Consider the following 12,722-nt stretch of genomic DNA (forward strand, 5'->3'; position numbering starts at 1 on the left):
ATCTTTATCAAAATTATAAGTACTTTTATTTTATTTGTCAACTGTAGGTAGGAAGTTTATGTACTCTTTGCTGTCACTTCTAAAGGTACGTTTAGACTACGAAAGAAATTCCGACATTAATGTCTGTACTGTTTACACTTTACGGATTTTTTGTGTCTGAGTAGTGTCTATTTGTAAGTATACCTAAATAATGTCACTGTTCACACGCAAACTCGCTAGTGATGCTTGGTCAGTATGGATAAACGTCGTGCAGCTAATTTTACTACTATTGCAATAAATAATCATTTGGCAAAATAAGTATTTGGGTCCACCAGTGCTTTAAAAAAAGGTAACAATTAGAAGGTTACCATAGATTGCTGATTGAGTTCCACAAAGAAAATCATCAAATTATGAAAACTTCTGACGAATGAAATATGAATATTTATTAGTAAAAAATTACTCCTATAATATTAAAAATACGAGAATAAGATTGTCCTCCAGGTGTTTTGACAATTGTCACTAACATTGAGACTTTTAAGGTACGTTTATACTACGACATTGACAAGTTATTTCAGTCAAAAGCTCTGGTAGCTCTACTACAAAAATGATAAGACTCTTTGGTGTCTTCTTGTTCCACGTTAACTCACCCACCCCTAATTTTGTGCACCCAAACGCGGTCCGTTATTATTATATATTTGTATATTGAAAATATCAAACCTGTTCGAAAAATTTTCAACTACAGTAGACACATACAGTATTATGTCACAATCAATTTTGCAATCAGAGACACTCATGTTCATACAGAGACATATACGAAATGTATACCGCGACTGTACCGTGTATAGTGTCGTAGTCTAAACTTACCTTTATGGAATAAAATTAAAGAGTAGGTATGTATTATTTATATCGAAGAGCCATAAAACTTCCTGTGCATAAAATCGGAGCCACATCGGCGCCAGATAGCAAGTTAGTGTAAACAAAAAAGGCTGGCCGGCCCCGTACGCAACAACATATTCCACAATAAAAACACATAGGTAAGTACTAATAGTAAGAATTTCATGTTTATTGGGCATTTAACATGTCCAATAATATGGAATAGAATATATTCGCATATACAATCATATTGTCAATTTAAAAATGTATTATTTTTTTAAATAAATAATAATATGATAAAATAATTTGATGTATAATATTTTAATCTTGGAAAAAGCAAACGGCTTGAACTATTCAGCCATAGTACTTAATATGATTAATGAAAAACGCAGATAATCTAATAATAGGTTATCTGTTACTTTAATGTCAAATATATATTTTAATCTGTATTCTGTAGTGTAAGGTAAGATCAAATTTCTGTGTGGACTCTGGAATTATCTGTGAAAAATATTATCAGAATTTTATCAAAAACCATTGAAATATGAATGATAACATGAGGTATTTGGAGAAATCAATCATCGTACATTTAAAATAAATTTCGAGGAGTGAAATTGTGACGGTGTAAAATACATTACACCTTATATCTTCACAAAAATACGCTCCTGTTTATTTCCGGCTAAGGTAATTATTATTTTTTTTTATTAAAATAACTTTAACAATGTGTTTTATAGTTTACATTAATTAATATACATGATGAATAAATAAATTCACATTTGAGTTATTAAGCCTAAAATATAAATTGGTTTGGTTTAAGTTGGCTTTAATTATTGTATATTTAAATTCTCATGTTGATTATAAATCTATAGATACGTGATCAAAGTCACGAAGGACATGCTTTGTTTACATACGTGAAATATGAACTTTAAAAATGTTAGCCCTTTTTTACTGAAATTATATTATGACCTAGTTGCAGTGTTTATGTAATCCGATCAGAAATATGATATGTATTCTGTACATGTGACTATATGTTAGTAAATGGACGTGATCTTCAAATTTCCGTGTTTAACAGGTTTTAAACGTGGTAAATAATGGCGCTTTAAAAAGTTAACATCTCGTTAACAAGCATTCCAATTTTAAATAATAAGAATTTAAGAAAAATGGCAAGATATTATGAAAATACGACAACATTCAACTACAGCTGGGAACAAGTTGCTCGAGGTTATTGGAAGAGATATCCTAATCCACAAAGGTATTTTAAATAAGTTTCTATACCTGCTTTAAGTCATGATAGTTTAATAATTAAAAAATATTTATATGTATTAAGTTGAGCATTTATAAAAATATACAGTAAGTACTTAATTGCTACAAAAAATAATCATGAAGTTTAAAGTTCCAATTTGTAATTTTTATTTCAGTACCCATGTTTTATCCGAAGACACATGGAGCCGACAAGTTAAGGATGGATGCCTGTATACAAAAAGACTATTGACAAAAACAAACAGAGTACCAAAGTGGGGTGAAAGGTATGTCCTATATTTAATCTACTTGCATTGTATATGGTACAAATTATGTTGAGATTTGTTTAATATGGCTTCACCAAGGTTTTTAGTATGCACTTACTATTTATGGATATAATTTTTTAAACGGTAACTAAAGCATATTTTGTTGCATATTTTTTAATAATAACAACGCTAATCACAATATTTATAAAATATATATTTTAGAATTAAAATGTTTTTGAGATTGTAGACTTAATTTTATAACAATTTATTAAAAATAAAATATTTGCTTCTTTTTATATTTGGCTTTAATATATTCATGGAAATAAAATTACTGTACATTTACATATTTAGAAAACTACAATACTAATTTAATAAGGAATGTAAGCATAACATATTTCTGCAACTGACATTTCCATAAGAATATTGAATCAAGGTTATATTCAAGATTTTCAATAAGTAAACATTAAGTCCAAGGCTGAAAGTAAATGTATACAATAATATGAACAGATTATTAATGTTTGATTAGTGGCTAGAATATTTGGATTTTAAAAGCAAGTTTATATGTAGATGAAATCCACATGAGTACTACCGATTTTTCATTTGAATAATTTGTGATTATTATCTCTAAAGTGCCAAATCTCTACAAAGAGAGGAATCCTTTACAATGCATGAGTTACATTGACTTTATGATTTACTAGCTACACATCACGACTTCACACAAGTAGAATACTTGGAAATATACAAATTTTTACTTTCTACTGGCTAGGATAGTGGATATTCTCAGTTTATTTTTTTTCTATGATATACATGTATAATACATATAAAACCTCATCTCTAAATACCATTTTTATTGATGACAATTATATTTAAATCCTTCACAAAATTTAAAAGATCTAGGCATACAGCAACTTTGTTTTATAATATATTTATAATATAATATACTAGTAACTAAATTGTATGTTTGTATAACAATAACATAGAATTAAGTTTTGCACAAATAAATCAAATATAAACAGTAAATAAATATTGTATTAATAATGGGTGTTATCTTTCAAAAAATTAGAGCTTCGTACAAATGTTAGGCAATAGTTAGTTATGTAAAAATAATTATACCTATTGTTACACAAACTTAGTGTCTTGAGCTTATCGTCCAAGAGATATCTTGTTTTCCTGAATACAGATAACAAGTTATGATAAGGAATTACAAAAACATCTACTTGAATGACCTTCAACTTTGAACGATTAATAAAGTAATATTGACTTAATCTATTTAGAAAGCTAATTATAGAAATTGGAACTATGTTTGTATTTGTAAGTTGTTATATTATGTTTACCTCACTAAATTTATTATAATTTTATAATTTACGATCATATAATTTAGAAATTATACTCTTTTAATTTTCTTATAGAAGGTTAATACTTTTTTCCTGATGAGTTCCATCAAGTATATACTGTTTTATTTTACAAAAGTAAATTTAATTGAAATCATCTAGTTAGGTCATGCATTTGTCTAAATTTGTAATTGTATTTACTACACAACCCCATGTAGCAGGAGGTACATGACTTCTACAGTCAACCAAACTATGTATAGGAAGATGTAAGAAATATTAGGCATCCCAGTTAATATTACTTATAGGGCCAATGTAAAGGTGGTGACAACCACTTACCATGAGCTGGCCCATTTGCTAGTTTAACTGCCTATTTCAAAAAATCTTCTAAGTTAGAATCAACTGGGGTGGATTAGTAATGTTTAAGTGGATTTAACAAAGCTGCCATATTTGATGTTTTTTGTATACTTTTTTAAGTATATTTTATTGAATACTAATCTAACGTTAATATTGTTTACAGATTCTTCAGTGCAAAATCGGTTAAAATCATAGAAGAAAGTGTAGTCGATCCAGATAAAAAGGTTTTGGTTACATACACCAGAAATTTAGGCTACACAAAAGTTATGGTAGGTTGATTCATTTTGCTTTTTTTTTATAACTCAAATCTACTAAGACAACCAATATGAGACTTGCATTATATTTTATATTCTTAGGCTTAATTTATTCTCTTCATTTAAGTATGGTTCTATGTTGTTACACATACAATAATAATTTTAAAGGTATGGGTTGATGATATTTCAATGTTGTCTGAGATAAAATTATTGGCCTGGAAGATTTTCTGTCAAACATTGACAATACTGGCTTTAACGCATTGATACTAAAATTATTGATTTATAAAACACCTAAAGAAATAATGTCTTATTGTTTTTCTTTTTTTGTTAATTTTAAATAAGTCACATGACCTGTTTAAAGAATGGGTTATAATTAAAGATAAAGAAAAGCGTTAAAATTTTAAACTGTATTAGATAATACTTATTCATAATAATTAATTAACATGTAGTAGTAATTCTTAATTACATTATTATTATGGTGTTATATTTTAATTTAGGTCTATTTTTTTTGAAAATACATATATTTGAATGTCGATAAAACTGATGACATTTCGATAGAGACCTTTACCATACCTTTATTTTCTGGCGCGTTTATTTATAGTTTTGTTTGGTATTCCCATTTTGGTTAAGAAAAGTTAATATGGTCGTTTGTTTTTCTTAAATTTTCTAATGGTCTGCGAACCTCTTATTATTTTTTCTTTCATAAGAACTATCTTCTGAAAATAACAAACACAAAAATAATAATAATTAAAAATTCAATATTTGTCCAACCATGGTGCTGTATATTTAAAGAATGATGGTATGATGTATTATATTTGTTTATAAACGTACTCGGTACGGTATTAAACCTTCTTGTGATGTCGAATCGATGCTTGTTGAATATTAATATAAATTGACAGAGAAGGCCAGTGGGGACTGCAATATATAAGCTATATATAAACATATATAGACGAACACAATTAGTCTGTATGTTTTTCTTAACAGTTTAAGACCCGATTTTCTTTATTTTTTGTTTCGTAGCTTATGACGTCTTATAGTATTATCAATAATATTTTTTTTAGAAATAGGAGTAGGTGAGTTAGTACCAAAATATGTAATGCTATTCTCTAATTTTCATTAGTATTCGTTAAAAGAAGAGTTGTATCCTCATCCTGACTGATATCACAATTACCTCTGTCTCTTTCTATTTTTAACGTTTAATATAATATTATTTAAAGTTATTTCATTTTATTCGTTCTTAAAAACTTCGTTCCAACGTGGTCTCCCACGACACATCTCTAAGAAATTTTGCATAGACAAAACCTTGCCCCCCCCAACGTGTGTAAAGTTCAGTTAGAGAACTAATAACTACAAGTTAGAAATATTATCTAAAAGATATTCTGATTACGGGTTCGAGAAGCCGTAAGCAGTTAACTACTATATATTATGTTACAATGAATTTATATTGCTTCACAACCTTGAATGCCAATGTTCTTATTAAGCATCGTTACGCAATTGATTGTCGTCATTTGTAGCTATTGTTAATTTTTGTATAAAAATATGAATCTGTTTATGATTGACGTAATTTGGAATTAAAAAATACTTTTATTTTATTGCATTTTTCTTGCGTTTCTTGTCTCGCCGACGGTCAAAACGTAATTTTTGCCATTATCAATATATCCATATAATGCATACTCAATAATCTATGAAGATTATTCAAGATCTCCACCAATGACATCATTAGCAGCCCGTAAATGTCCCACTGCTGGGATAAAGGCCTCCTTTCCTTTGAGGAGAAGGTTTGGAGAATATTCCACCACGCTGCTCCAATGCGGGTTGGCGGAATACACATGTGGCAGAATTTCGTTGAAATTAGACACATGCAGGTTTCCTCACGATGTTTTCCTTCACCGCCGAGCACGAGATGAATTATAAACACAAATTAAGCACATGAAATTTCAGTGGTGCCTGCCTGGGTTTGAACCCGAAATCATCGGTTAAGATGCACGCGTTCTAACCACTGGGCCATCTCGACTCTTACTCGACTCAATGACATCGCGTCAGTTTAATGACAATTTTTTTTATTTTGTTTCAATCTTTTTTTTTTTGGTCCGACTAGACCGTAGATATATTTTGGTATTTGAATGTGTCATAATGAAAAAAAAATAAAGTATAAAAATATTTTGATGTGATGGCCTATACTACCAATATTTTGTTACAGAGTGTAGTGGAACGAGTAGAGTACAGGCCGTCAGGTCCGGGACAGACGATTGCGAAGCGCTCGGCCTGGATTGATTCACAAGTGTTCGGTTTCTCGAGAGCTATAAGAGCGTTTGGTCTCGATCGATTCAGGAAGAATTGCAACCAGATGGTAAGAAAAATATATCCATACTGATAACTAGTATATACTTGCTGAATTTCAATGGAATGCCATTTGTTTATTTATAAGTAACGTAATTATTAACACTGTCATGCATTCGATTTTCGGTAATTCGACTTATATGTTATTTGTTCAATTTTTATCTTTAGCGTTTTTATTTTAAGCGTTTTAAACTGATAATATAAGGATATTAATTAATCTACGTAGATAAAATGTAATATTATGTCATGCTGAATAGTAAAGTAAATCCTATCTATAATAATATGAACGCTTATTCCTGTCAATATTTATGCGCACTGTTCATCCCTGCATAGTTGATTGCATACTCGGGTGAAGGATATCAGCGTACAATCAGGTACAAATAGGTGGCGCCTGATTCCATAAAAAAAAATAATGCGTTCTTGTGTCGAGTATTTTGTAGAGTTCCAAATCGTTTTTTTTGTAAATATTTTTCCTCCTCGCCAGGTGAACATTTGCCACTTGCCTGCGAAATACGCCATCTCGTTTAAACAGACCCACTTGAAGTTAGATACAAATAACTTCAAGATGGTAATGTGCAAAGTAAACAAATGTAGCCATAATATGACGTCTGTGGTCGGCAGGTAAACGGCTTCAACCACGTGCTGCAGGGCATGTTCCCGCGCGCGCCGGCCGCGCACGCGCCGCCCGTGGCGCACGCGCTCAAGGAGATGCGCGAGGCCGCCGCCGCCGCGCGCGCCACCGCCAGCGCGCTCTCCTCCGTGCAGCGCAGCTAACCGGACCGCGCGCACGGTACGCGTGACCCCCCCCCCCCAATACGCCCCCCACTCGCTTTAGAGAACGCGAGCAATCTGTCAATCTTAGCCAGTTTTGCCGCCCCCATAAATTTTGTCACCCGGGCCTATTCAGCCTATAGGGAAATCCGTTCCTGCTAGTGTCGCATTAACGGTACTCTTGTAAGCCGATACAGCTATGAACAAATGATCCGTACCGGTGCAGGCGGAGTATTAGCTAATGCAAGTATTACAAACATTTCGACTATTAAGTGTTTATCTAGGTTTAATTTCCATTTCTGCAATAGATGTATTGTTTAAAATAATATGTTTTTTGAATAAAAGTACATCAATTACAAATGCAAAGAAAATTATGTAGATCTAATAGATAGAAGTCTTTTGAGTGTACTAGCTTCCGTCGGAGGCTTCGCTGATTTCGGGTGCCAAAAAAGGGCCTTATGTGGCATTCCATATCATATATGATCACTGTGCCAAATTTATTCCACAAACACAAAGATCCATCCATCCAAACTTTCGCATTTATAATATTAGTAAGATAATACCAATTTCACTGTTTCCGATGAAAAATATTTGTTTACAGGTAATGAAAGCTGTGAATGAATTTGGATCAATCTGTGACTTTGAATCAATAAATCGAACATAGTTATCAAAGCTGAATAACTAAAGCAATAACGTAAAAGCTTATTACTATTCTACATTAGTGTTGATAAGAAACAACAGCTAAATTATTTTCAAGAAATGCCACTGTGTTGCACTCCTTTATAAGGTAAAAATATAGATTTCCAAATATATAAGACTAGTTAAGGTGATGAGAGAGATAATATCTTGTGTAATGAAAATGTTGAGAGAAGGAAAAAAAAATTGTCGTATGTCTATAGTTTACATAATAATAAATATTATTGCCATATGAAATAATTCTAAACTTTATTATCGCTTTAAAATGTAAAAGTATGTCAGCAACACTGCCACTTTATTGTGAATGCATTCATGCTACTCGTACCTTAAAACAATGTTATTACATTAAAATTAGTTTATTCTTACTTATTCTAAATATTTTGTAACGGATCTTTCAACATCTAACTCTTTGTTTTGTTACAAAATGGGCGTAGTACATTTCAATTGTCACATGTACTATGCGTGCTAAATCCACCATCTTGTTTTAACGGACATATTTGGAGTTAACTTCGAATAACATATATCTGCAAATAACTTCAAGATGGTCCAAACTAAAATCATGTTGTTATAATATTATATCTTCAAAATTCAAATACATAATGTAATATCATTGTGTACCACATTCCACCCGTGGGTTTGTATTGTTCGAACACTGCAATCATATTCTGAGTTAATTTATAATTTACACTCACTGTAAGAATGTTTTAAGTGATGTTTATCATGACAGTTTCCAAAAGAAGATTTTATAATTGATTTTAAAAAACAGGCAAGTTTAGATGTCTAGTCCTATGTCCACCAAAGTGGAGATAGTTGTATGAGAAACAAACTTCCACTGAAACTAAGCTATCTGCTTAGTTTGATGTGGAAGTAATAAGCTTTCGATAAGGTGCTTAAAAAACATCTACTTTGGTTGATTATAGCCCCTTAAACTACCGTTGACAACTAACAGATGTTAGATGACAAAAAAAAAATTGTAAAAAGGAAAATCCAATTGAATTACATTATATCAACTATTCAAATATTTATATTGTCTCTGATGCTGGTTCTGACATATATCTTTCTCTTTCTAATGTTTGAGTTTAAAATATGAAAATATGTACTAGTGAATTTCCATTTGTTTGATTGCTCGTTTCTTGTCATCAGAAAAAGTGTAGATTATTTTAGATGTATATTATTTATAGGTAGGTCTAGTTCTAGGTTGGTCAAGATTCAAGAAAGATGAAGGGAAAGCTCCTATGTTACATTGATATTTATCTTTTAGTTCTCTTTTAATATCCAACTACCATTTTATTAGAATGTAATATTTCAGTATAAATTAAACCGGACTAAGATACTGGCAATGTTTTTTCATAATAAATTAATAAAAACATTATTAAATGCGATTCTGAACATATTGAGCATGCCCTTTGATATTGTGCTTGTCAATATTGCTTAAATGAAACGTATACAAGTGTCTGTTGAGAAATTGACTATATGATGAGTCCGCAATCTTTAACACTTTTCATTGTACAAGAAAAATGTAAATCGGAAAATTTATATTTTTAATAATATATAATTGTATATAAATAGCTTGTAAATTATTAAATTCATATGTATTACTAATAATTTTCCATATTTATAATTTAGTATGTTTATTCCTAAGCTGCCAGTTGACATGATGATACTTTTATGTGAATATGGAATAAATAGAATTGGTAAGTAAAAAGACTGGAATGAAATGCGAGATAATTAATTACAAAAAAAAACAAAAACATTAAAATTAACCATCTTTTACTCATCTATATATAAATTTATAAGGAATGGGTTGTTGTTGCGATCAATACTATTAAAATACAAATGCATTTACAGCAATAAAAATTGCACGAAAATGATCGATTTGCATAATATTTTTGTATTGAAGCATTTTATATCCTTGCATTGGAATATCAAGTGTGTATTATGCTATTCTAATCAAAAGTCTATCATGTGGTTCTTATTTAAGATATTTTAAATCTCCTCTCAGGTTTGGGAGTAAAATAATTATTTGTTATTAAGATCTAATGTTAATTGGTAACCTTAAACAAATTAGAAGTAGTTACCATTACATTGTCAAAAAATACTGATAATTAAAGAGTCTACTAATTAATCATTGTTGTTTTATTACTTATAATCCCTTTTTAAAAGTGGTGTTATTTTTGAAATGATTATTTATTTTTAATTTTAAGATTTAATTTTACTTGAATATGTCTAAGATGTAAATAATATATGCTAAAGTTACACTTTAGGCTTAAAGAATTTATTGCTGATATAAAAAAATATAAAAAAATGAAACACTTGGTTTCATTTTTGCACTTTAAATTTTACATTTAGATAATTTCTTTTTTTAATCTCTGGTATGTACCAGATATTAAAGTGTTTTTTTTTAGTCTATAAGATTGTGTAATGCAATAGACAAAAAAAAAATTAAGACAAATTTAAGTTTATAAAACGTAGCAATTTAAAAAGATAAATAAATGCAATAATGAAAATTTAAACTTATAAAACAAAATGAGCACATGTATATATGTTTTTCAGTTTATTTTTAATTGTATTCAAATTATCACATACTTTAACTTAATTTGGAAATTTGTCGTTTCGCTGTGCTCCTTCAAATAGTAGTTTTCAAAGCTGATAATAAAAGTTTGACATGTCTAAAGTACAATTCTTTTAGGTAACTGATATTATGGACGAGTGAAATTAAATTATCATTTTCATTCTCATCATCTTCCTAAGATTTAATAATTTTTTTTTATCTTTGGATCAGAAAATCAATTCTTTAATTAGAAGTTTACATAGAATGTTAATACTAGTTTACTAGTCTATGGCTTGTTGTAAAAGGTAGACAATAATAAAATATAAACTTTAAATATTATTTATTTTTCTACATTACAATCTAAAATTATCTACATCTTATGTTGAGCTAGGGTTGAAATAATTAAGCAAAAGTAACTTTTGTACAATTAAAAATCACCTGCTAAGTATCATTCATGCTTCTAAATTAAAAAGCACTTTCTTTTATTACTTTATTTTAAGTGCAGCTCTCAATCGAGCACTCCTACTCCTTGGGTTTCTTTCAACTTCTTCATCAGAGGGCACTTCAACATGTTTGTTTATTGCTTTCCATGGAGAATCTAAGAATTGATTTATTGTTTCCTGATCTTGTACTAACATAGGACTAAGATATCTTAATGGGACTGGATTAGCTGTTTCATTAACTATATTTCCAGCAATATGTCGTTTAACTATCGTATCTTCGAGGGAATGAAAGCAAACTGTGACCAACCTTCCATTTATTTTTAAATAATACTTAGCCAGTACCATACCGTAGTTAAGCTCATTGAGTTCATTATTAACAAATATACGTAATGCTTGAAATACTTTAGTTGCATTTGATTGTGGTCTCTGAAGTTTATCTAATCTGAATTCATCTGGGCAGCAAGAATCTACAATATCGACCAATTCATGTGTCGTATCGATATTCTTTATCATGTACCTAGCATGTATTATTGTTTGAGCTATTTTCGCAGCCCTCTTCTCCTCTCCATAGTATTTAAAAATTTTGTAAAGCTCATGTTCATTAGCAGTTGCTAAAACTTCCCTGGCGGTAATTTGATTGGGATCTCTACCAGCATCCATTCTCATATCGAGATAACCATTTTTGCTAACAGCAAAACCTCTTTCACCATTATCTAGTTGCATGGAGGAGCAACCAAAGTCAAATAATATGCCATCTATTGAGCACTGTTTAATACCAACACTTTTCAAAAGTGTAGGAAGCTCACTAAATTTTCCTAATAATGGAATTACTCTGTTTGGATATTCTTCAGAGAGTTTTTTAGCTTTATCATAGGCAATGGGATCTCTATCTAGTGTTATTAATTGACAATTAGCTGATTCGAGAATCTTTCTAGAGTGGCCACCTGCACCAAAAGTCATGTCGATGTAGAGTTCATTGTCATTAGGTTTTAAGTGTTTTATTACTTCATTTAACATAACAGGTGTATGGTCCTTGTAGGTTTTATTATGAAGCTTGCGAGATAAAAAATGATTTAAGTATCTTATTTGTTTGAAAGTCATTATGAATCCTTTTGAAAGATTTTTCTAAAGAAACCTTTGTTTTCCTCCTTTAAATATGTTAATACTTCACTAGATAGAATGAGGTTACACTCTTCAGTGCTCAAGCCGGTTGCAGTGCTTTGGTTGGTTCTTTTATATCTGTCACGGTAATGGTTGTCTGCTATTTTGTTTAGAGCGTTGTATTGACGGGTACACAGTTCAGAATCTAAATTTTGCTTATTGGATGCTTCAAAAGCAACTTTCACTTTTTCTCGTATGAACTTGCCAAGATCCCTGAAATATTTTATGGTTATTCAATGATATATGTGTTTATATACAGATATTGTATTACTAACCTTTCCCCTTTAGAACTGTCCACCGGCCATTTAGCTATTAACTTCGTAAACTTTTTATACTGAGAAGTCATAGTTATTGTTAGTCCATATTAAGTTAAAACGAATGTGTATATTTTCTTTTCGTAAATATGATGAAATATTTACTGACTAAAATGAAAACAGATTCAATGTGATTCAATTGAAATTATCGTT

General features: G+C 30.2%; 2 protein-coding genes across 3 annotated transcripts; one reads left to right on the plus strand and one right to left on the minus strand.

The window, feature by feature from the left end:
• Window positions 1–1,310: 1,310 nt before the first annotated feature.
• Window positions 1,311–10,225, plus strand: LOC125070958 (protein preli-like). 2 transcript variants are annotated; one of them, XM_047680987.1, is made up of 7 exons: window positions 1,311–1,533; window positions 1,922–2,101; window positions 2,268–2,375; window positions 4,203–4,308; window positions 6,494–6,643; window positions 7,255–7,423; window positions 8,006–10,225. In XM_047680987.1, exons 2-6 carry the CDS (start codon window positions 2,010–2,012, stop codon window positions 7,405–7,407), a joined length of 609 nt encoding a protein of 202 aa, XP_047536943.1. In that variant the 5' UTR covers window positions 1,311–1,533; window positions 1,922–2,009; the 3' UTR covers window positions 7,408–7,423; window positions 8,006–10,225. The 2 variants fall into 2 exon arrangements, with proteins under 2 accessions (XP_047536943.1, XP_047536944.1); XM_047680988.1 differs by lacking the exon at window positions 8,006–10,225 and adding an exon at window positions 7,845–7,987 and having other exon boundaries at window positions 7,255–7,429.
• Window positions 10,226–10,984: 759 nt separating this feature from the next.
• LOC125071034 (probable methyltransferase-like protein 15 homolog) lies at window positions 10,985–12,722 on the minus strand. The gene is made up of 3 exons (XM_047681088.1): window positions 12,531–12,722; window positions 12,230–12,468; window positions 10,985–12,161 (listed from the first exon to the last, which is right to left on the minus strand). The coding sequence occupies exons 1-3, from the start codon at window positions 12,599–12,601 to the stop codon at window positions 11,137–11,139; spliced, it is 1,335 nt and encodes a 444-aa protein (XP_047537044.1). The 5' UTR covers window positions 12,602–12,722; the 3' UTR covers window positions 10,985–11,136.

This window comes from Vanessa atalanta, chromosome 18 (genome assembly GCF_905147765.1).
Source record: "Vanessa atalanta chromosome 18, ilVanAtal1.2, whole genome shotgun sequence".
Classification (NCBI taxonomy): domain Eukaryota; kingdom Metazoa; phylum Arthropoda; class Insecta; order Lepidoptera; family Nymphalidae; genus Vanessa; species Vanessa atalanta.

Excerpts from the sequence above, each read along its gene's own strand:
- LOC125070958 (XM_047680987.1), top strand. The coding sequence starts at position 2,010 with ATGGCAAGATATTATGAAAATACGACAACATTCAACTACAGCTGGGAA. Across the intron at positions 2,102-2,267 it reads AGATATCCTAATCCACAAAG|TACCCATGTTTTATCCGAAG; the intron begins GTATTTTAAATA and ends TTTTTATTTCAG. Across the intron at positions 4,309-6,493 it reads TAGGCTACACAAAAGTTATG|AGTGTAGTGGAACGAGTAGA; the intron begins GTAGGTTGATTC and ends ATTTTGTTACAG.
- LOC125071034 (XM_047681088.1), bottom strand. The coding sequence starts at position 12,601 with ATGACTTCTCAGTATAAAAAGTTTACGAAGTTAATAGCTAAATGGCCG. Across the intron at positions 12,469-12,530 it reads GACAGTTCTAAAGGGGAAAG|GGATCTTGGCAAGTTCATAC; the intron begins GTTAGTAATACA and ends AAAATATTTCAG. Across the intron at positions 12,162-12,229 it reads TTTAAAGGAGGAAAACAAAG|TTTTATCTCGCAAGCTTCAT; the intron begins GTTTCTTTAGAA and ends ACTTAAATCATT.